Source organism: Scyliorhinus canicula, chromosome 9 (genome assembly GCF_902713615.1).
Source record: "Scyliorhinus canicula chromosome 9, sScyCan1.1, whole genome shotgun sequence".
NCBI classification, from domain to species: domain Eukaryota; kingdom Metazoa; phylum Chordata; class Chondrichthyes; order Carcharhiniformes; family Scyliorhinidae; genus Scyliorhinus; species Scyliorhinus canicula.
In genome coordinates, this window is record NC_052154.1 from 110,287,472 (window position 1) to 110,311,214 (window position 23,743).

The following is a 23,743-nucleotide window of genomic DNA, read 5'->3' on the forward strand; positions in this document are numbered from 1 at the left end:
AAAATGAATTCAAATTCTTCATAAAAGTTATTTAAGGCATGAGACGTGACCCAGTGGTAGTGCCTTCTCCAGAGACTTCATCATAGAATCGAGACTGGTACTCCAGTACATGAGCATGGGAGGTGCCAACATTTGAATGAGACATTGCATCAAGGTCCCTCTGGTGAACATAAAAGATTCCATGGCACTGTTTGAAGAAGAGCTGGATGCCTTCCCTAGTGTCCTAACCCATATTTGTCTTTCAACCAACATCACAAAAATAGGTGATCCAATTGTTATCACACTGCTGCTTGAGGGACTTTGCTCTGAGCTGCTGCATCGTCAACATTTAATCAGGGGGTGGCACTTTCAAAGTAATTTACTGGCAGTAAAACACTGAAGAATGGCCTGAAGTTCGGAACTGTGCTTATTAAATGCAATTTTGTTCCTTCTTTTATAGACAACATATAAGCCAGGGGACATAAGATTTAAGTGTGCTATATTTGAGTAAATGGAAATTGCTATCGCAGATTTATGTCTTGTGCTGATCAGAACAGATGTAATAATCACAACTGTAAAGGGAACAACAATTTATACTGCATGAGAAAATAGTGCTGATTGGTTGACAATAGACTCTAATTTGTTGCCATGGAACAGGGAACAGTTAACTGCCACGCTTTTGTTTAAATTCCAACCAATAATCTTAAATTGGTTGTCAGTATAATTTAAGATTGTTTAGCAAGTGCTGTCTGATTGTGGAATGACATCTAATATTGGTTGCATGTTTGGATATTTTGCAGAAACGGCTGGTACCATGTTTAAAGGTAAAGTCACCATAGTCCCAGATGACCACAGGCTGCTTTCCCCTTTGACGGGGAGAGCTGACTGGTGGTCATTTAACCTGAGGATCACCACACCTGAGGCAAGGGGCAAGATTGAGAAGACGGGGCCTTCATGAATAACCTGAGCCAGTACATGAATTAAACCCTCACTGCTGGCCTGGCTCTGCATCACAATCAGCTGTCTAGTCAACTGAGGTGAACTGGCTTAAAAGCCACTCTACTATCACATTAATGAATAACATGGGATATGAATTTGCGTGTGGGTGTGATGCCAGTTATGTAAGCCGTACACCCAACAACTGGCAGATTGGATGAAACAGTACATCTCTTCGGCTGTTATAAAATGGCAAAGTACTGACCATACCCAATCAGCTTCTGTCCTCTGGTGACTGACTGGTCTACCACTGGGAACAGTTTCTCCTCACTCATGTTATCCAAATTTTGAAGCTTATGTTAAATCTCCCATCAATCTTTTCTGTTCGAAGGAAAATAATCCCAGCTTTTGGAGTCATTTCAAGTAATGAGAGTTTCTCCTGCCCCCCCCCCCCCCACCCCACCTCCCGCCCACCATTCTAATAAACGTCCCCTGCACCCTCTCCGAGAACTTGCTATCCTTCCTGAAGTGTAGCCCATTACTCCAGCTGATGTCTAAAGAGTGATTTATAAAGGTTTAGCAAAGCCTCTTTGATTTATGTCTTTACTTCTAAAGCAGAATCTTGTGTGTTTTTAAACTTCTCAGCTGGTCCTGCCAATTTCAAAGGTTTGCATTTGTGAAAGTAATTCTTGCTATTTTTCACCCCAAACCAGTGGCAGATGGTGAACTTTCTCAATTGTTGACAGGAGATGTGTAGCAGATGTTTTCCAGGGGCGTGCACTTGCACAGATACCAGAGGTGTAGCGGCTGCCACTCACCTGTGATTAAACTGGAGATGATCAAAGGGAGAATCAGCATCTTCAACATCCTCATGAGGATATCACCCGGAAACGCTATGAGCATAACAATATTGGGATGGATGGGCGATGCATATCGGAGCAATCCTCCAAACAATGCTCCAAGTATCACACCTGTAGGGAGAAGAAATGGAAATCAGAGGACAATAATTACAACTCATATTTATGCACATCCCCTTTTTCTGAAGAGCCTGACAAGGTAATTCACCAATGCAAATAAAACTTTGAAGTGATAGCAACTCAGTGAAGTGAGAGATTAGGAAGTCTGGCCAAAGTTTAGTTAGGAAGGCGGGCTTCAAGGCTTTAGGTAGGGAACTCCAGAGAATAATGTGATGAATGTAGGAATTTCACACATGTATTTGGTGATATAAGAATTAAAAGCCTGGCATAGTGTGTGTGTGTGGCTGCACAAGTCATGTTTTAAAAGAATCCTGGTTTGAAAGACAACAAAGCTTTTAGGAGCCAGAGTGTAATTAACTATCATTAAAGGAATGGGCTCATGCAATTTTGTTTTCATTAAGGGGATTCCCTTGGGTGGAGGTAAGGCATCAGGCTTTTTGAGAAAGTATTTTCAGTTCAGTTCTGTTCTGGATGAAGCTGGTACCACAAGTCAGGTTTAGCTCTCTGCAATTTAGTTAAAAGGAGATCAATTATCTTTAAAGTAGTGCAGACTTGGCTGAGGACACAAACTGAGAAACAGCTTTTAAAGACAAACAACCAGAATTTATGACAGGAGTCAGATCTTTTCTGTAAAGAAGTGTCAAGAGACCTGGGGCGGGATTCTCCGACCCCCGCCAGGTCGGAGAATCACTGGGGGGGCGGCATGAATCCCGCCCCACTGCTCCGATGCTGGCTGCCAAATTCTTTAGCGCTGGTTTTCTGGTGGGGGTGGGGATCGCGGCGCGCCAGTCGGGGGCCGTTGGTAGTGGCCCCCCCCGGCGATTCTCCGGGCCCCAATGGGCCGAGCGGCTGCCTGTTTTTGGCTGGTCCTGCCAGCGTGAAATACACAAAGTCCATACTGGCGGGACCTGGCTCTGCGGAGCGGAGTCCTGGGGTAGGGTGGGGAGGCACGGGGGGTGGGGGGGGGGGATCCGGGCCCGGGGGTGGGCCCCACGGTGGCCTGGCCCAAGATCGGGGCCCACTCTTTCCCTCCGCGCTGGCCTCTGTAAAGCTCCGCCATGGCTGGCACGGAGAAGAAACCCCCTGTGCATGCGGAGGGATCACGCTAGTGGTTCCGGCTGGCAGAGGCCCTTCGGTGCTGGTTGGAGTGGCGCCAACCACTCCAGAACTGGCCTAGCCCCCGGAAATGCGTAGATTTCCACAACTTGCGGGCGGCCCGATTCCGGAGTGGTTCACGCCCCTCTTTGGCGCCGGTACGGCCCGCTTGCCGGTTGGAGGAGAATCCCATCCCTCATTCTCAAAGAATATTTCTGTAAAGCAAGTGTTCCTCTGTGCCATTGGTACATAAGGTGGATATAGAGCTGAGATGTTTTTATTTCTTGTTAAGTGGGAATAAAGATAGCAATTAAGGAGATTGCAATTATTGAGTAGTATTGTTTAAGGGGTATTTGTCAGCTATTTTCTGGTGTGATCTCATAGTGCGATGTTAAAGATAATTTAATACTGTGTTAGTAATCTAGTTTGCTTTTTTATTTCTTTGTGCAATCTCTCCTGGAGCGAGGTATCCTTTCCTCGCAGACTTTCAAAATTAAAATAAAATATTGGGATTTTTGTCCAGTATCCTAGCTGCTGTAAGCGACTGGTCTGGGACTGTAATAACAGGGCCAGGATTGCTGAAGGTTACCAAAACTAAGGCAGCACTGGTGTATCAGAGACCAGTAAATGTCGGAAACATTTCCAGAGACAAAGCCAGGATAAAGCAATGGAGTGATTTCAGGACATGGCTTTTAAATGTAATCCCATGTACTAATCTTAATAGGTAAACAATGTTGTGAATTCTATAGAAAATGCAAGATAGAAACATGGGCGGGATTCTATGCTTGCTGACGCTGATTTCGTAATCGGCGAAAGGGCGAAGAATCCTTTTTACCACCGAATTGGGGGTAGCGCCTGTTTTCAGTTGCTCCGCCCCCTCCAAAATGGCATCATCGAGGAGGACGCCGCATGCCATTGTGACCACCTCAGGACGGTACCTGAAGGCTCTCCCCCGATGGGCCGAGTTCCCGATGGCGTGGGCACGTGTGCTCTCAGTTTTCGGGGACACGGCGTGGCGGCTGCGTACTGTGTCCAGCGCTGCCACAGTCGGGGGGGGGGGGGGGGGCCATGCCGTTGGCTGGAGGTCTTTGGCGAGGGCTGGGGGGACTGGTGGGGGCTGGCCCGGTGGTGTCCAGGGGGGCACTATCTGGCAGGTTGGGTCCACACGCAGCCAGCGCCATCTTGTACGATGCGACCGCTGCAGGCTGTCGACGCGCACATGAACGGCCACGGACCCAGTAATTCTCCGGCCGCGCCGATTTTTTCATCATAAAACCAGACACTTCCTCCAGACATAGCTTCAAAATCGGAAAATCCAGCCCAGGGTCTTCAGCCTAATCAGTCCATGTTGTTTTCCATATGAGAAGTAATACTAATCAATTTTTATATGCCTTCGCTCCCTTTTCTTTGAACCAGCTATCTATTATATTATCGATGAGTTCATATGGCTCTGTCCTGCAAACATAGGTTGACCATTACTTGAGCATTACAGTGTTTTCTCCATTGGAGGAAGAGCAATAAGGCTTTCAAATGTAGAGGTAATTGGCGTGATTCTCCGGTTTTCCCAGCCGTGTGTCTCTCAGCGGCGCGACGTTTGCTGGTGATGGGAATCTCTGTTCCTGCCACTTGTCAATAGGATTTCCCATTGAAGCCACTCGATGCCACCTGGGAACCTAAGGATGGAGGTGCACTGCCAAGGGAACAGAGAATCACAACAGCCAGAGAATTCTGACTAATGTGTTTTAAACCACCCTTGTCATGTTTGGAAAATTTACAGGCAGCATTGACTATGGAAAAACATTCTCCATTTTGAAAGTATAAAAGCATCTGAGCAGCTGCTACCTTCCATTGATAGACAGGAAATCCGCTTCGAATCAGAGAGGACACCATCTGTTATTTCAATTTCAGGCTCATGGAGTTGCAATAATGTTGTGATGGATGTGGCTAAGATGAATGCTTGGCTGAGTTCCAAAAGCTAATAGTCTCTTGGCACAGCTGTTCAAGAGAATGCCTGACAATTATACAGACTCAAAGTAAATTACTCAGTTTTTGAAGGACATACAAAAGACTAATGTTTTTTCTTTTATATTGTCGCAGGTTTAATTTTGTTACACCTGCCTTTAAAATAATTCTCACTGTATTACATGGATCCTGTGAACTGTACAGGCAGGCTAGCTATCGAAGATACATGGGGGGGTCATGGAGATGGCATGGGTGGTATAAGGGATCTGAAAGTGTCATGGCAGAGACATAAAGACTGGAGGGTGCATGACGGTGACAAGTGAGAACTGAGAGGGCATGGGGTGGCTGGTGGAGTGGGCAAGTGGTGAAATTCCAGGAACTATTAAATTATTTTGAGAGCTGGACTGCTGTGTTGGAGATTTGAATCTGGCCTTCTAACCAGCCTGCATTAGCACCCACCCGCTTCCTGGACTCTATTCTGGCTGACAAACTGCACTGTGCATCCAAACTCTGTGTGAGAAAACAAAATTGCTGAGCAAGACCATGCATGGGTGAAGTGTGCAGTTTGGGCACTGCAAAAATGTGGAAATCATGTTTTATCAAACATAACATAGAAATCCAAGCCACGGTGTCTACTTTCATCACTAACTCCAGTAGTACATTCCACATCCTCCTAATCCTCTGCATAAAATGTTTTCTCCTGTTTTCCTTCATAAATCTCTTACCTTTAATCTTATGTCTATGTCCAGTTGTCCAAAATGCTTCAATCACTAGAAATAGTCTGCTTCTATCCAAGCTGACCTAATACGTCATGACTTTAAACGCCTTCATCAAATCGTCCTCCATCTCCTCAGGCTAAATTTTAGGATCCGCCATTAGTGGTTTGAAGGCCACTGCCCCCCATAAAATGTGAGCAGATCAGGTAGGTGTGAAGGTGGTGGATAGGCCCACACTACATTCCACCAGCCACCCCGGTGGGCCGCCTTCTCAAGCTTAGGCCTATTAGTGTAAACTTAATGGGCCTAATCCATTGGGGTGTAAATGTGGTCCCAGCAGTGGCCACTGCTCTCATCTGCTGAGATTATAGAGCTGCTCCTTATTTGATTGGCTGGCAGCTCTCTGAGTTGAGGCCTCTATCCTTTTGGGGAGGGGGGCAGAAAACCTGTTTTCATCCTATTAATGGCCAAATTAATGTTAAATGACAGCTGGGCAGTCGTTCTTCCCATGAGCAGGCTCCCTACTGACATTTTAGCAGGATCTTGGGGACAATGGCAGCCCATAAAATCCTACCTTTGACATTTCAGGCACAACGTTTTATCAGAACCGGAACGTATTTCAGAGGAGCAGTTTATAAGAAAGAACAGGGTGTGGAAAAGAGAAAAGACACATACATAAGAGAGAATATAGAGCTCAAAACTATATATAGTACTCCATCATTACACCTTAATTTCTCTTGTTTGTAGCAATTATCATGAAACCCTGTATTAAACCTAGACAATATAACCAATTTCCATAATCTTAAAATTTTTAATTCATTTTACAGAGTTACCATGCCAATGATTGATTGATTTGATTTATTGTCACATGTACCGAAGTACAGTGAAAAAGTATTTTTCTGCGGTCAAGGGAACTTACACAGTACATACATAGCAGACAAAAGAATAATCAACAGAGTACATTGACAAATGGTACATCGACAGTGTTTGGTTGCAGGGCGGAATAAGGGGCCGAACAAAGCAAATACATGAGCAAGAGCAGCATAGGGCGTTGTGAATAGTGTTCTTACAGAAAACAGATCAGTCCGAGGGAGAGTCATTGAGGAATCGAGTAGCTGTGGGGAAGAAGCTGTTCCTGTGTCTGGATGTGCGGGTCTTCAGACTTCAGTACCTTCTGCCTGATGAAAGGGTCTGTATGAAGGCAATGCCTGGGAGAGGGGGTCTCTGATAATGCTGTCTGCCTTCCTGAGCGGGAGGTGGATACAGAATCAAAGTGAGGGTGGCAAGCTGTTTCATGCGTTGGGCTGAGTTCACCACACTGCAGTTTCTTGCGATCTTGGGCCGAGCAGTTGCCATACGAAGCTGTGATGCAGCTGGACAGGATGCTCTCGATGGCACATCTGTAGATGTTTGTGAGAGCCGATTCAGCCATGTGGAATTTCTTTAGCTTCCGTAGGAAGTAGAGATGTTGTTGGGCTTTCTTAACTGTTGCATAAACGTGAGTGGACCAGGACGGACTGTTGGTGATGGTGACCCCCAGGAACTTAAAGCTATCAACTAACTCTGCTTCGGAGCCATTGATTCAGACAGGGGCATTTGTCGTGCTATGCTTCCTGAAGTCGATGATCAGTTCCTTGGTCTTTCCGACATTAAGAGAGAGGTTGTTTTTGGTGCACCGTGCAACCAAGTGATCTATCTCCCTTCTGTAGACTGATTCGTCGTTGTTTGATATACGATCCACCCAGTCATATCATCCGCAAACTTATAGCTTGAGTTGTAGTTAAACCTTGCCACACAGTCGTGTGTGGATAGGGATTCCAGTAGAGATAGGAGCACACATCTTTGGAGGCCCCGGTGTTGAGGACTATTGTGGAGGAGGTGCTGTTGCCTGTCCTGACAGATTGCGGTCTGTTGGTGAGGAAGTCAAAGATCCGGCTGCACAGGGAGGGGTCAAGTCCAAGTTTGGTTATAAATCTCGTCGGGATAATGATGTCGAAGATGGAGCTGTAGTCTATGAACAGCAGCAGTCTCATGTAGGTGTCCTTCTTGTCGAGGTGTTCGAGTGTTGATTGTAGAGCCAGGGAGATAGCATCTGCTGTGGACCGGTTGCGGTAATAGGCGAATTGCAATGGATCGAGACCTGCACACAATGGAGGGGCACATCCCTAATCCACCTCCTTGCTTACTCCAAAAACCAATACAAATTCACATTGAATCTAATTCATGGTCCCCACAATGGGACATACTAGATCCAAGCTGCCAAGAACAGGCAATACACCTGATCTCATACTTGATTCTACATTGATATTTTTAAATAACTATTCTTCAAATCCAATCCCTCTATTCCTCAGTCATTCAAAAATTAAAATGCACTTTTTGTACTGTGACAACCAAAATTGTACACAATATTCCCAATGTAGTCTCACTTATATACAAAGTGGCATGATTACCTGATGGATTTTACTCAATATATATCTTAATTCCTTCATAACCGTCCTGTTCTTATCAAACTTCTGAATCATGATGGGCGACACCAAATTCATAAAATTTTCAGCATATTAAATATTAATTCCAATAAAAGTTCACTGGAAGCTCCTACATTATATCTTACTCCTGTAGGTGGCATTCTAGTAGCTCATTTCAATGATAAGACTGTTTTAACTTAATTTCTAATTCACCATAACTGCACTTTATATCCCCCAGTGATTGTACAGCCTCTGGGTTCTTAAAATGCCAAAAACTCAATCTGAGTTTTTCTGATTTCCCATTTTTTTCTTCATAACAAGACTCTGGGATCAATTTTTACTTTTTGGGCAGAGCAGAAAATGAAAGGTGGCAGATGGGACAACCACTATCCAAAACAAAGGTTTGAACAAATGAAAATATGAAAAAACCTGAATAATTAAAATAGTCCAAGGATTGTCTTCTGCGCTGCTATTAAATCATTTACTTGAAGGTCTTGGCTGCACCTTGTTCTCAGAACTTTTACTGTTGCCCTGAACTCTGATTCTTTGAGCTGAATTTAGATCAGGGCCGGGATTCTCCATCTGTGCACTGAGCGGAGAATCCTAGCCCAGATCTATTTTCCCACAAAGCTCGAATGAGTTGGCTTGTGCAAATTCCTTTCATCAGCCGTCAGCACTTTCTACTCAGTTGTTTTAAAATAATTTTGAAGAAGAAAACCTGAAGCTTAAAATTGCAGGTGCTGCAGAAGGGCCGAGATCCAAGCGGGTGACAATTATTAGTGACCAAAGAGAAAATGCTGTAAAATCTCAGCAGGTTTGGCAGCATCTGTAGGGAGAGAAAAGAGCTAATGTTTTGAGTCCAGGTGACCCTTTGTCAAAGTGATAAGACAGAACGAGGGAAATATTTATACTGTGGATTGAGAATGAAAGATGAGTCATAGCCACAGAAACCCAGGGAAACGGGGTGCTAATCGCCACAGAAACCAAGGGGAAAGAGTGTTAATGGCAGTCCCCAGAGAGAACAAAAGGTGTGAAAAGCCAAACAGCAGAGAAACTAACATCAGAGGGTAAACTGTGACAGATATAGATGTGGGGGAGGGGAAGGGGGAAGCAAAGGGGAGAAAAGATGAGGAAAGGGGGAAAAGATAGTGGAGGGTTAACTATATATAATGAAAGACAAGAAAGAAAGAAATGATAAAAGACAGTTAAAATGAAATGGGTTGAAAACAAAGGGGTCGAGGTGGGGTAGAGCTAATCATCTGAAGTTGTTGAATCCGATGTTGAGACCGGAAGGCTGTAGCATGCCTAACTGGAAGATGAGATGTTCTTCCAATTTGTGTTGAGTTTCACTGGAACATTGCAGCAGGCTAAGGACAGACATGTGGGCATGGGAGCAGGGCCTTTTGTTAAAATGGCAAGCAACGGGAAGGTCAGGGTCCTGAATGCACACAGACCGAAGATGCTCAGCAAAGCGATCACCCAGTCTGCGTTTGGTCTCTCCGATATAGAGGAGACCACATTGGGAGCAGCAAATGCAATAGACCAGATTAAAAGAGGTGCAAGTGAAACGCTGCTTAATCTGGAATGAGTGTTTTGGGCCTGGAATGTTAAGCATGGAAGAGGTAAAGGGGCAGGTGTTACACCTTCTGCGATTGCATGGGAAGGTGCCATGGGTGACGGGAGAGGTACTGGGTATGGTGGAGGAGTGGACTAGATTGTCTCGGAGGGAACGGTCTCTGCGGAATGCTGACACAGGGAGTGAAGGGAAGATGTATTTGGTGGTGGCATCACGCTGGAGTTGGCGAAAATGGCGGAGGATTATGGTTTGCATATGGAGGCTGCTGGGGTAAAATTTGAGAACGTGGGGGACTTTATCCTTGTTCTGGGAGAGAGTGGAGGGGTTGAGGGTAGTGGCGGGGGAGATGGATCGCACACTGTTGAGGGCCCTGTCCACAACTGTAGGTGGGAAATCACGGTTGAGGAAGAAGGAACACATTTTCGAAGCCCCATTTTGGAAGGTGGCATCATCAGAGCAATGCGACGAAGGCGAAGGAGTTGAGAGAAAGGGATGGAGTCCTTACAGGGTGTAGGGTGCGATGAGCTGTACTCCAGATAGCTGTGGGAGTCAGTGGGCTTGTAGTGGATATTAATAAATAGTCTATTGCCGGAAATGGAGACAGAAAGATCAAGGAAGGGAAGGGAAGTGTCTGAGATAGTCCAGGTGAAAGTGATGGAAGGATGGAAACTGGAAGCGAAGTTGATGAATTTTTCCAGGTCCGGGCGAGAACATGAAGCGGCACCAAAATAGTCATCAATGTATCGGTAAAGAAGTTGTGGGAGGGGACCTGGGTAGGCCGGGAACAAGGAATGTTCCACATACCCCACAAAATGGCAAGCGTAGCTAGGACCCATGCTGGTACCCATTGCTACACCTTTAATTTGGATAAAAATGGGATGAGTTAAAGGAGAAGTTGTTGAGAGGTAGAACAAATTCAGCCAGGCGGAGGAGTTGTGGTGGATGTGAATTGTTCGGGCCTCTTTTCGAGAATGAAGTGAAGGGCTCTCAGGCCATCCTGGTGTGGGATGGAGGTGTAGAGGGATTGCCTATCCATGGTGAACAGAATGCAGTTAGGGCCCGCGAACTGGAAGCTGTCAATATGACGCAGTGCATCAGAGGAATCCCAGATGTAGGTGGGGAGGGAATGGATCAGAGGAGTGAGGATGGAGTCAAGATAAGAGGAAATAATTTCGGTGGGGCAGGAGCATGCTGGCACAATGGGCCTGCCGGGACAGTCCTTTTTGTGGATTTTGGGAAGTAGGTAAAAGCGGGCTGTCCGGGATTGGGAGACTATGAGGTTAGAAGCCGTGGGGAGAAGGCATCTGGTGAAAATGAGGTTGCTAACGGTGTTGCAGATAATGGCTTGATGTTCAGTGGTCTGGTCACAGTCCAGGGGGAGGTTGGAGGAAGTATTAGTGGACACCACAGCCAGATGAAGTTTAAACTGACCCAGAAACTGAGGGGAGCAAGAAAGTGATGAAGACAGCCAGACAGTGCATTGCATCATTCTAATTTTATTTTATTTTTAAAAATAAAAGATTTTGCAAGCCATTGGTAGAGTGAAACTGGGTGTAATAATCTTGCCAATGCCGGCTTTCCAACACAATACTCTTTCATTGACATAAATCATAAATCAGTTCTGGAGTCCAAGACCGGGGACCGACAGAATACCAGCCTGGGTTGAAGCAGCGGGTTTGAAACTACTGCTGCTTGTTACCCATTGGGTGACCTCCCGCCTGCTCAGTAGGGATGTTCATACTGCACAAAGCCCACGGGGAAATCTATTGATGATCCCCATGTCCTTTTGTGGCCAACATAACACTGGTCTTCTGGGTTCTTGCCCGTTACACTTGGAGGAGATTGAGTGGGTGTGGGTCGATGGAATGTTAAAGGCGAAGTGAGTAATATCATGGGTGTAGGGAGGATGGGAGTGTATTGTAGCTATTTAATGGAAAAGAAAGGTGTCTGAGCGTAATTGGAGCAAAATAATGCTGCAAACCTGAATGAAAATGGAGCCGCTTCAAGCCAGGTATTCCCCATAACACAACCCCAAATGTAGGCTGCTGAACAACAGGGGATAATGTCTAAAAAGACATTTTTAAAATTAATAAAGTAATGATTTAAGTGGACACTATGATGAGAGTCCCATTGAAAAAAAATTATAATTCATAAGCAGAAGGACGATAAGCTGTACGTTGTAATAAAGGCTAAAGCATCAGACAATTCTGAGTGCACAGTGGTTAGTACCGCTGCCTCACAGCGCCAGGGACCCAGGTTCAATTCCAATATTGGGCGACTGTGTGGAGTTTGCATATTTTCCCACGTCTGCGTGGGTTTCCTTCGGGTGCTCCTGTTTTCTCCCACTGTCCAAAGATGTGCATGTTAGGTGGATTGGCCATTCTAAATTGCCCGTAGTGTCCAAAGGTGAGGTGGGGTTATGGGTTACAGGGATAGGGCATGGGAGTGGACATTCGTAGGGTGAGCTTTTGAAGCATCGGTGTAGACTTGATGGGCCAAATGGTCTCCTTCTGCACTGTAGGGATTCTGTGATCTGACTTGACTTTCTAAGTCCTTCTATACTGTCTCCAACTCTTAAAGTTTGGTGTATGCTTTCATTTACACAAGGGACAGGGTGTAGGGAGTTGGCCATAATAAAAATAGGCAAAGCTAAACTGGTGGGTGACAGGCACACCTTTAACCCCTGAGCCCAATAGAGAAGATGGTGCTGTGCATCATGGGAATAGCTGTGACAGAGCCGATAGCATCCAGTGTCAGAAAGAGTCCAAGATAACAATGTTTTGCTGCTTCAGCTCTTTCTCAGCTCCCTCCTCAGCCCCATCCTGTTCCTTGGCAGAATGTGCAAACTGCAGATTCTATGATCATGAAGCTCTTGGTTTACACCACCCACCTCCCCATTCTCCCTCACCCCAACCCTCCCCTTTTGATTTTGTATTTCAGATACTCACTTGGTCTGACAGATGCAGCCATCAGCTCAGATACTGGCACTGCCTGAACCTTACAGTCCAGGATAGAATTGGGATTGTCAAATGATGAGTCACGGCATGAGTGGAATGCAGTCAGGCCAGGGGGGAAAGGATAGCTTGTGTCCAGCTTACCGAAGGTGGGGGGCAGGGTCACAGGTGAGTTTGGCTGCAGAGAATAAGGATGAAGACTTTGATGGGGAATGCAGGAAAGTGCTGATGAGGACACACACCAAGACTCTTGGAGTATTGTCAGGCCTATCAGGCAATCTCCTGTCACTGTCATGCAGCATGGTGGAGTCCAGCTCTAATTGAGCACAGGGCTTCATGCTGGGCCTGGAGACCATCCTTTCCAGCGTGGAGGTGGATGTTCACTCCATGACGGTGTTGCAGACCCAGCCATGATGCAGCCAATGCATCTGCTTCTGTGAAGCATCAGGCAAAGGACAGTGAGCACCTCGGTGCTGCAATGTAAACTCAAACAAGGAATCATGGGATCTGTGCTTACCTCCATGCATTTCAGATTCCTGTCATCGTGGCTGCAGATCCCAGAGCTCAAAGGGGTATTGAGGCTCCCACAGCAGTCCACCAAACAGCACACCAGCAGGCGGTGAGAGTTGTGGAGGTGCCGCAGAGCATGGTCCTGTTGTCCTCTCTTTGGTGATGGCGTTCTTGTTCCCACCACCATCACTCTGCCAGTGTCCTCGCTGTACAAGGACCTGTTGCCAGGCCATCTGCTGGGTTCCTCAGTGAATATCAGCAGGACTAGGATAGCAACATGTCGAAGCATGAGGGAAGCCAAAGGCAAGGTGTGAAGGGAATACTTCAGAGTGAACAGTTTGTTCGTGCTTGCATAATTTGAGGAGTTGTTTAGCAAGATGTTACATCAAGGCTCTTGTTGGTGGCTTCTATTTCAGGATTTTGGCCAAGAGGACAGTGTGCCTGTTTTAAAAACCTCACTCATGGGGAATGAGCACCGCTGGCTAGGCCAGCATTTATTGCAGATGAATGAGATGGTGGGGTTAATGGTAGTGAAGCTAGAATGACCTGAAGCACATGATGTCTGAGTGGATGCTCACAGGCAGCCGGTCCAGAAGTAAGGTATCATTTGCTCCCTGCTCCCTCCGCTTGGACAGTTCGGCTTTCACAAACATGCGTCAAGTCAGCCAGAAAGGCCAACTGACACCAGGATGTGGCCAATGCGACACATGTTGTGCACCATGTAGTCCTCTCAAATGCAGCCAGAAGCACCACCCGCACATTTCGAGGGCTTCCAGCTTCCCAGGCACTGGCTCCAGTCACTCAATGAAAACCAAAAGCCGAGCCCTTAGCGATCTGTTAGAGCGGGTTATTTTTGGATTGCTATGTTGAATATTAGTGAAAGCTGTATTAACGTTTCAAACAGTTGATTGAATTGGTGAGACGGACAAGAGGCAGAGCCCTGAGTGATGTGAGGATTATTCTTCTGAGGGATAGGAGGCATAGTGTCAGTGTATCCAGACCCACTCAAGGTCACTTAACTGCTACTTAGGTTGAAAAGAAAATATGTTAAATTGCCCCTTGGTGTCCAAAGATGTGCAGGTTGGGTGAATTGGTCATGCTAAGTTTCTCCTTAGTGTCCAACGTTTAGGTAAGGTTACAGGGATAGGGCAGGGGAGTGGGCCTAGGTAGGGTGTTCTTTTGCATGGCCAGTGCAGACTTGATGGGCTGAATAGCCTCCTTCTGCACTGTAGGGATTCTATGGATATGGAACATGGTTCAGGATAGAGTTTGTGAAGAATGAATGTCGTACATAGGACAGGGATCAGGGGCTAGATTCTCCCCTACCCGGCGTGACGGAGGGTCCCGGCGTAGGGGAGTGGCGCCAACCACTCAGGGGTCGGGCCTCCCCAAAGGTGGGGAATTCTCCCCACCTTTGGGGGCCAGCCCCGCGCCGGAGCGGTTGGCACCAGAAGACTGGCGCATAAAACCGGCGCCCCCGGCAGCGGGGCTGGCCAAAAGGCTTTCGCCGGTCGGCGCATGCGCCGGCAGTGACGTCAGCGGCCAGCTGCCGCTGACGTCACCACCGGCGCATGCGCGATGTGGGTTTCTCTTCCGCTTCCGCGGCCGCGGAAGGAGAAAGAGTGCACCCAGGGCACTGGCTCGTACCCTGATCGGGGGCCCCGATCGCGGGCCTGGCCACCGTGGGGGCATCCCCCGGGGTTCGATCGCACCCCGCTCCCCCCCTCCAGGACCCCGGGGCCCGCTCGCGCCGCTGATCCTGCCGTTACAGAGGTGGTTCAAACCTCGGTGGCGGGAGAGGCCTCCCAGCGGCGGGACTTCGGCGCATTCGGGCCGGAGAATCACCGCAAGGGCCTCGCCGATCGGAGTGGCGAGATTCCCGCCACCACCACTTCCCGGGTGGCGGAGAATCTCTGCCACGGCGGGGGCGGGATTTTCAGCGGCCCCAGGCGATTCTCCGACCCTGCTGAGGGTCGGAGAATTTCACCCTAAGAGTCCGAGAGTGGAGGAGTGTTTTATACAGGTTGGGATCACGTTTCAAGGATCCAGGAGCAGTTAAACATGTAAGGATTATCAACACTTTCTTAATTAAGCTGAGAAAGAAAAGGGACAATAAATACTAAGAGAAGGTTAATGAAGGAAATGCAGAAAGAAGGAGACTGTCAGATACTCGGAGAAAGAATGATAAAGGGTCCTATTTATTGGGACAAAATACTTGGGGCAGGATTCTCCCATCCTGCGGCAGAGTGTTCACGCCGTCGTAAACGACGTCGCGCTTTACGACGGCATGAACGGGCCACTGCCAGGACTAATTCTGGCCCCGATAGGGTGCAAGCACGGCGCTGGAGCGGTTCGCACGCTCCAATTGCTGATCCCGGCGCGAACTGGGCGCCGCGGGATCTGCGCATGCACAGTGGCCTCCTTCAATGCGCCGGCCCCGACGCAACATGGCGCAGGACTACAGGGGCCCAAGCATAGGAAAGGAAGCCCCCAGCCAGAGAGGCCGGCCCGCCGATCGGTGAGCCCCGATCACGGGCCAGGCCGCTTCGGAGGTCCCTCCCGGGGTTGGCACCACCCTCCCCAACCACAAGCCACCACCCGACCCTTCCACGCTGAGGTCCTGCCGGCTGGGAGCAGGTTAGAACGGCGTCGGTGGGACTCAGCGTTTCCACGACGGCTGCTCGGCCCATCCCGGCCCGAGTATCTGCGGGTTGGCCGTGTAGAGCGGCCCTCTACCGGTGCCGCGCCAAACACACCGGCGCAGAGCGGAGAATCGCGTGCCAGCATCGGGACTGCGGCGGTGGCAGGGATTCTCTCAGCCCAGGGCCGGGCTGGAGCCCTTGGTGCTTTATAGAGCAAAGATAACAGGTCATTTTAATACTAACAGTTATTTATGAACTAACAGTAACTGATGGTGAATTTTGTATGGCAATAAAACCGAGAGGACAAATAGTTTCCATAAGAGTTATGGTTGATTTTCATCAGTTGGAATCATCCACATATTTTACTGATCTGGTTTTACCCTGTCAGAAATTAATTAATTAATTAAAGTAATTAATTAGAAATTAATTATCTTTATTCTCACAAGTAGTCTTACATTAACACTGCAATTAAGTTACTGTGAAAAGCCCCTAGTCGCCACATTCTGGCGCCTGTTCGGGTACACAGAGGGAGAATTAGGACTGCCCAATTCACCTTAGAAGCACGTCTTTCGTGACTTGTGGGAGGAAACCGAAGCACCCGGAGGAAACCCACACAGACACGGGGAGAACGTGCAAACTCCACACAAACATTGACCCAAGCCGGGAATTGAACCCGGGACCGTACTGTGGAGCCACAGTGCTACCCACTGTGCTACCGTCCCGCCCTGTTGAGATTATGCATGTTAAACATCACATTATTATTTAATTAATTGCAACATTCCATAGAATCCCCACAGTGCAGAAGGAGACCCTTCAGCCCATCGAGTCTGCACTGACCCTCTGACAGAGCACTCCACCTAGGCCCATTTCCCCGCCATATTCCCGGAACTCCATAACCCCACCTAACCTGCACATCTTTGGACACTGAGCGGCAATTTAGCATGGCCAAATCACCTAACCTGCACATCTTTCAACTGTGGGAGGAAATCGGAGGACCCGGAGGAAGCCCATGCAGACACAGGGAAAACGTGCAAACTTCATACAGACAGTCACCCAAGGTTGGAATTGAACCTGGATCTCTGGTGCTGTGAGGCAGCAGTGCTAACCACTGTGCCACCGTGCCGCCCAATATGCAATGTGTGAGTGAGAAAGTTTGACTGTTACTCTTTAAAGACACTCCTCGTACTGCACACTCAGTCCTACTCCCCAATCTCTTGCTGGTTGGTGGGAGGGTGGTCAGAATCATACTCACCAAGCACTGTGAGGGTCAGCAGCAGGTTCTTCCTCAGACTCTTTCCCAGCCGTTTCCACCATGGGAGTTTATTGCTGAGTTTTTCAGGGACCAGGTCACACTCATCCATCCGCACTTCCACTTGTTTGGGCATCCTGGACGGAGTGAGGGAGAAAGGAATCTTGGTCACATTGAGAAGCAACAGCAGCCAAAGCTCCCCATGCACACAGATACTTCAGATAAAGTGTTCGGTCTAGACACACCCACACTAATGATGCATAGGAACATGAAAGGTTTTAACGCAAGAAGGATGCATGGTTGTAAGCCAAGATACTGGGAATACAGGCACCTTAATAGAAGCTGCTGCTCCTTAAAATAATAGTTCTCTTGCACACTAATATGAAAAAATGTGATTTAAGAATATTGTAGAATTAGCAGGCATTGTATTGAAAAGCCTTCTGTCTCTTCTCAGAATCAACATTTTTAGCAGCCAGGGACAGAGGCAAAACAAAGATACATGTATTCCAGAACTGATAGATAGGAGGCAGTCTCCTGATGCCTCAAGTAGCCTATTTGTTATTCGTTCATGGGATGTGGGCCTTGCTGGCAGGGCCAGCATTTGTTGCCCATCCCTGAGGGCATTTAAGAGTCAACCACATTGCTGTGGGTCTGGAGTCACATGTAGGCCAGACCAGGTAAGGATGGCAGATTTCCTTCCCTGAAGGACATTAGTGAACCAGATGGGTTTTTACAACAATCAACAATGGTTTCATAATCATCATTAGACTTTGAATTCCAGATTTTTATTGAATTCAAATTGCACTATCTGCTGTGGTAGGATTCAAACCCATGTCCCCAGAGCATTACCCTGTATCACTGGATTAATATTCCAGTTACAATACCACCAAGCTGCTGCCTTCCCTGTAGTATAGAGTCTGGTAAAGGCCACCAAACACCCCTCAGCTTGAGGGGAACTAAAGAAGCACCTCGGGCTAAAGAATTGGTCAGAAAGGTTTGACCAGCTGATTGACATGGGGTAAACTATCAGCCCCGACAAGTGAAGTACATTAACGAGTGCTTGGAGACAGCGGCCAATCCTCAGCACACAGCTTTCTTCAAATTGAAGATGGGCCAGGAAGATGAAGGAAGACTGGAGGAGGATTTTCCAAACATTTTGGCGAGAGTGTAGAATGCCATCACAATCTACTAAGTTAACACACTGTGTGCCAACCGTCCGTTCATTCTCTAGGATCAGTGACCTTCTCTCAGCTGTCACAGGTTGTGTACTTTTCTTGTCTATTCAGCTAATGCATTGGGTCTAATCTGTTGCTTCTTAATAAACTTTGGAACCCACCTTAAAATGACTTACAAATGCCTGTTACAATGCCTGTTACAAATTACTTAATTGCCTGTCTTAGGAATCTGTGGCTCCCGAAATCAAGATCTTACAGTAAGAATATAGTTTATCCAACCTGTGGTGCAGGTGCACAGTGAAACTAGACTCAGTGAATAGTCCAGCAGCAGACAACAATAAACACCTGGCCACTCCTTCGACAAGTACCTTCCAAACTCACCATCTCTACCACCTACATGGCCAAAGGCAAGGTGCATAGGAACAGCTCCAACTGCAGGTTCCCAGCCAAGTCACTCACCAGCCTGACTTGGAAGTATATCACTGTTCCTTCACTGTCGTTGGGTCAAAACCCTGGAACTCCATCCCTAACAGCATGGTTCAAGAAGGCAGCTCACCACCACCTTCTCAAGAGTAATTAGATATGGAAATAAATTCTGATCTCAGCAGAGACACTGACAACCCATGAAAAGATAAAGTAAATCACTGTGGAATATTGCTTCCAAAACATTCCTGGTTTCATATTCATGATTACGTTTTGTTAACAAGCAATAAAAGGTCCAAAATATCTCTGCCATCACATTCTTACATTGGGTGCATTGGTCAGTTATGGTTGTTTGATGTATGTACATGAGATTGAGCAGCTTCACTCAGAGAATAAAGTAATTGCACAGGCCATGGCAGTGCATTGAAAGCACTGAAAAACACTCATCTCCAGCAAAAATGTGATACTTGGGAGACTGCTTTGTACTGATACACTGAAACTGGACAACTGGACTGTACTGAGACACACACTGTACTGAAATACAGCCAGACTGAGCTGTACTGAGACACACACTGTACTGAAATACAGCCAGACTGAGCTGTACTGAGACACACACTGTACTGAAATACAGCCAGACTGAGCTGTACTGAGACACACACTGTACTGAAATACAGCCAGACTGAGCTGTACTGAGACACACACTGTACTGAAATACAGCCAGACTGAGCTGTACTGAGACACAGACAGATTGAACTGGACTGAGACACAGATGGAATGAACTGTACTGAGATACAGGTAGACTGAACTGTACTGAGAAATAGACAGATTGAACTGTACTGAATCACAGACAGACTGAATTATACTACAATAGACAGACCGAATTGTACTACAACACAAACAGACTGAACTGTACTGAGACACAGACAGATTGAACTGTGCTGAAACACAGACAGACTGAACTGTAGTGAAACACAGACAGACTGAGCTGTATTGAAGCACAGGCAGACTGGACTGTACCAAGACCAAACAGACTAAACTCTACTGAGATCGGACAGATTGAACTGTACACAGACACAAACAGACTGAACTGCAATGAGACACAGACAGATGAATGGTACTGAAGCACAGACAGACTGAGATGTACTAAATACAGGCAGACTGAATTGTACTACAACACAGACAGACTGAAGGCACTGAAAGAGTCAGACTGAACTGTACTGAGACACAGACAGATTGAACTGCTCTGAAACACAGACAGACTAAACTGTACTGAGACACAGACAGATTGAACTGCTCTGAAACACAGACAGACTAAACTGTACTGAAACACAGACAGAGTGAACTGTACTGGGACACAGACAGACTGAACTGTATTAAGACACAGACAGTGTGGTGAATGTACTTCACATAATGCATGAGCTGTCTGTACTGTCTGTATAATGATGTGACCCACGACCTGGAAGTGATGATACAGGCTACTTTCAGGTACTGTACTGGAACCCCGATGGGCTCCGCCTCTGGCTCCACCCTCACCGGGGCCATATATAGTCCGGCCACTTGTGGGTGGCACTCATTTGTACAGCCGACTCTGGCAGGCGAGTTCATGGATATTAAAGCCTAATGTTCACTCGTTCTTACGGTCTCACAGTGAATTGACGGTATAACAGACAAATTGAACTGTGCTGAAACACAGACAGACTGAACTGTATTGAGGCCGGACAGACTGAACTGTACTGAAAGATCGGCAGAGTGAACTGCACTGAGATCAGACAGACTGAACAGTACTGAAGCACAGACAGACTGAACAGTACTGAAACACAGGCAGACTGAACAGTACTGAAACATAGAGAGAGACTGAACAGTACTGAGATCGGACAGATTGAATTGTAGACAGACACAGACAGACTGAATTGCACAGAGATACACACAGACTGAACAGCACTGAGACACAGACAGATTGGAATGTACTGAAACAGACAGATGAACTGTACCGAATCAGAGACAGATTGAGATGTACTGAAGAACAGACCGACTGAACGGTACTGAAAAAGTAACAGACTGAACTGTACTGAAACACAGAGGATGGGATTGTCCAAACTCCTGGCCAAGTGTTGATGCCGGCGTAAACACCGGAGTGGTGTACGCCGGCGTCAACGGGCCTCCTGGCCTAGCAATTCACCGGTGTTCAGGGGGCTTGCACGGCGCCGGAGTACTTCGCACTGCTCCGGCGCCGAAAGGCGGCCCTGCACGGCTGCCGCGGGTCCGCGCATGCACACAACGGCCATCTCCGCACCAGCACATGCGTGTGGTTGTCGTCTCCGCGCCGACACAGAGCAACATGTCGGGGACCTTACAGTGGGCCACGTGGAAGGAGGTAGGCCCCCTCCAGATCGCGACCGCCTGCCTATTGGAAGCCCCCGATCATGGGCCCGTGGAGACCCCCCGGAGTCAGATCTCCCCGCACCCCCCACCAGGATGTCCACCGCGGCCGCGGGTCCAATCTCCTGCCAGGTGGTACCAGGTTGGAACCATGGTGGTGGGACTCGGCGGAAATTCGGCCGGTCGCCCGCGGAGAATTGGCGGTTGGCGGAGCCCCACAGGGGCCCGGCGTGGAGGAACATAGGCCCCCACGGATTTAGCCTTCCCGCCGATCGGTTGGCCCCGATCGTGGGCCAGGTCACCGTGAAGGCCCCCGCTGAGGACGGATCCCCTCGCCCCCCCACCAGGACGGCCGCCAAAGACAGAACTCCGAGGTCTCACTGGGTGGGACCATACGTAACTCACTTGGCTGAACTCGGCGGGCACTCGGCCCGGAGAATTGCCGGGGGGCCGCTTTCAACGACCCCTGACCGGCGCGGTGGCAATCCTGTGGGCACCCGAAAATCTGCACCGGAGAATCAGCAAGCCAGGATTGGGGCCTCGTGGCGCGATTTTCACGCCCCCCATGACGATTCTCTGAACTGGCGCGGGGTTGGAGAATCCTGGCCAAAATTCTGGATAAGGTGGTCCGAGGAGAGATTCCTCGATGAATGGAAAAAGTTCACAAACCTCTTTTCAGATCTGTTCATGGTGGCCTGGCCTGCAATCGAGGCCTACCGATCAGCCGGCAGGCTAGATCCATGAGGGCCTATGTTCCTCCACGTCGGGTCCCTGTAGGGCTCCGCCATATTGCCTGGGGGCCAGCGTGGAGACGGCTGTGGCACGCATGCGCGAACTTGCGCCGGCCGTGGCATGCCTGCATGAACTTGTGCCGGCCGTGGTGCGCTGCTTTCGGGCACCGGAGCCGCGGACACCACTCCGGCACCTTACTAGCCCCCAAGGAAGGGGTGGATAGCTGCCAGTTGAGGCGCATTGACGCCGGAGTGGCTCGCACCACTTTTCACGCTGGCGTCAGAACTCGGCTGCAGTATTGGAGAATCCCGGCCGTTATCTTTTCTAGCTGCAGGAACTCGGCCAGGTCTGAGAACCACTCTGAGGCACTGGGTGGGGCTGCCGACTTCCAGCCCAACAGAAGTCTCCGCCTGGCGATCAGTGAGGGGAAGGCCAGGGTGTCCGCTCCGTCCCCCATCCAAAGCTCTGGATGCTCTGACAACACAAAGACCACCACAGATGGACACGGCTCCATCTCGACCCCCACCACCCTGGACATGGCCTCAAACAGGGCCATTCAGAACTCTGAGTCTGCAGCAGGACCAGGACATGTGGGTGTGGTTGGAAGGGCCCCCCCGACACACTTATCCTCCACCTTCTCAGGCGAATCTTAGTAAGGAGCACTCTGTGCACCACCTTGAGGTGCAAAAGAAGATGCAGTTGATTCTGTGCAGCACTTTGATCCAGAGCCCTCCCCCTATCTCCGTGCCCAGCTCCTCCCCCCATTTCCATCTGGTCTCATCCAGTGGGGTCCTGACCTTTTCTACGAGTCGTCCGCAGATGTCGCCACATTTTCCAGCCGTCCTATTGTGTCCAGAAATGTGTTTCTGGGAGAATGTTTTTGTCTCTTTGTGGAGAACGTCGTACAGCTGCAGGTGTCTGAGCTTGTTCCTTCTCCGTGCTTGCCGCCCAGTACTAGAATAGGAGTTTCAGTAGGGCCAGGCCTCCCATGTGTCGCCCTCGCTGGAAGATGGTCTTGCATATCGTAGGGATTCTTCCCCCAAGATGAAGGCCATGATTAAATTTTTAAAAAATAAATTTAGATTGATTTTCAATAATGATTTTCAACAATTCTTTTTCTAATTAAGGGGCAATTTAGCGTGGCCAATTCACCTTGCATAAGACCATAAGACATAGGAGCAGAATTAGGCCACTCGGACCATAGAGTCTGCTCCGCCATTCAATCATGGCTGACATTTTCTCATCCCCCACCTACACTGTACATCTTTTTGGGTTGTGGGAGTGAGACAGGGAGAATGTGCAAATTCCACACAGACAGTGACCCGGGGCCGGGATCGAACCCAGGTCCTCAGCACTGTAAGGCAGCAATACTAACCATCGTGCTGACCCTAAGGCCATGGTTAATTTATTGACCATGGTGAAAAAGGATTTAGGGATCAAGATCAGGACTGATCTGAATACCAAGAGGGACCGAGGTAGCATTTTCATTTTGACTGTACCCTTCCTGCTCGTGAAAGAGGGAGTGATTCCCATCTCCACCTCAACCACTCTCCACCAGGCTGGGGAGGGTCCAATTATGGAGCCTCTTCCAGATGTGGGCCACTTGTATCCCTAGATACCCAAATTTGGGTTGGGTCACTTTAAACGGCAGTTCTTCCAGCTCCGCTCCTCCCTCTCGCATGTTTACTGGAAAGACTTCACTCTTTCCTAGGTTGAAATTGTAACCTGAGAAGTCACCAAACTCACTAAGGAGTCCTGTTATCTTTCCCATACTGGCTGGAGGATTCAACACGTAGAGCAGGCTTGAAGGGACAAAAGGCCTCCTCCTGCTCCTATCTTCTACGTATCTAGGAGCAGGTCAGCCACATAGAGCGAGACTCTATGCTCCCTACCCATTCTCCGAATGCTCTCCCACCACTCCGCCGATCTGAGGGTGATAGCCAGCGATTCGATTGCCAGTGTGAACAAGAGCG

At 48.3% G+C, this 23,743-nt stretch overlaps 1 protein-coding gene across 2 annotated transcripts in view; it reads right to left on the reverse strand.

Annotated features, from left to right (window-relative positions):
* Positions 1-23,743, reverse strand: part of LOC119971607 (excitatory amino acid transporter 2-like) — a 244,873-nt gene that overhangs the window by 85,678 nt on the left and 135,452 nt on the right. For both annotated transcript variants that reach the window (XM_038807394.1, XM_038807395.1), the window contains 2 exons: positions 17,065-17,198; positions 1,734-1,886 (listed from right to left, as the gene is read on the reverse strand). In XM_038807394.1, coding sequence (XP_038663322.1) covers positions 1,734-1,886; positions 17,065-17,198 — 287 coding nt within the window. The remainder of the gene's footprint in view (positions 1-1,733; positions 1,887-17,064; positions 17,199-23,743) is intronic.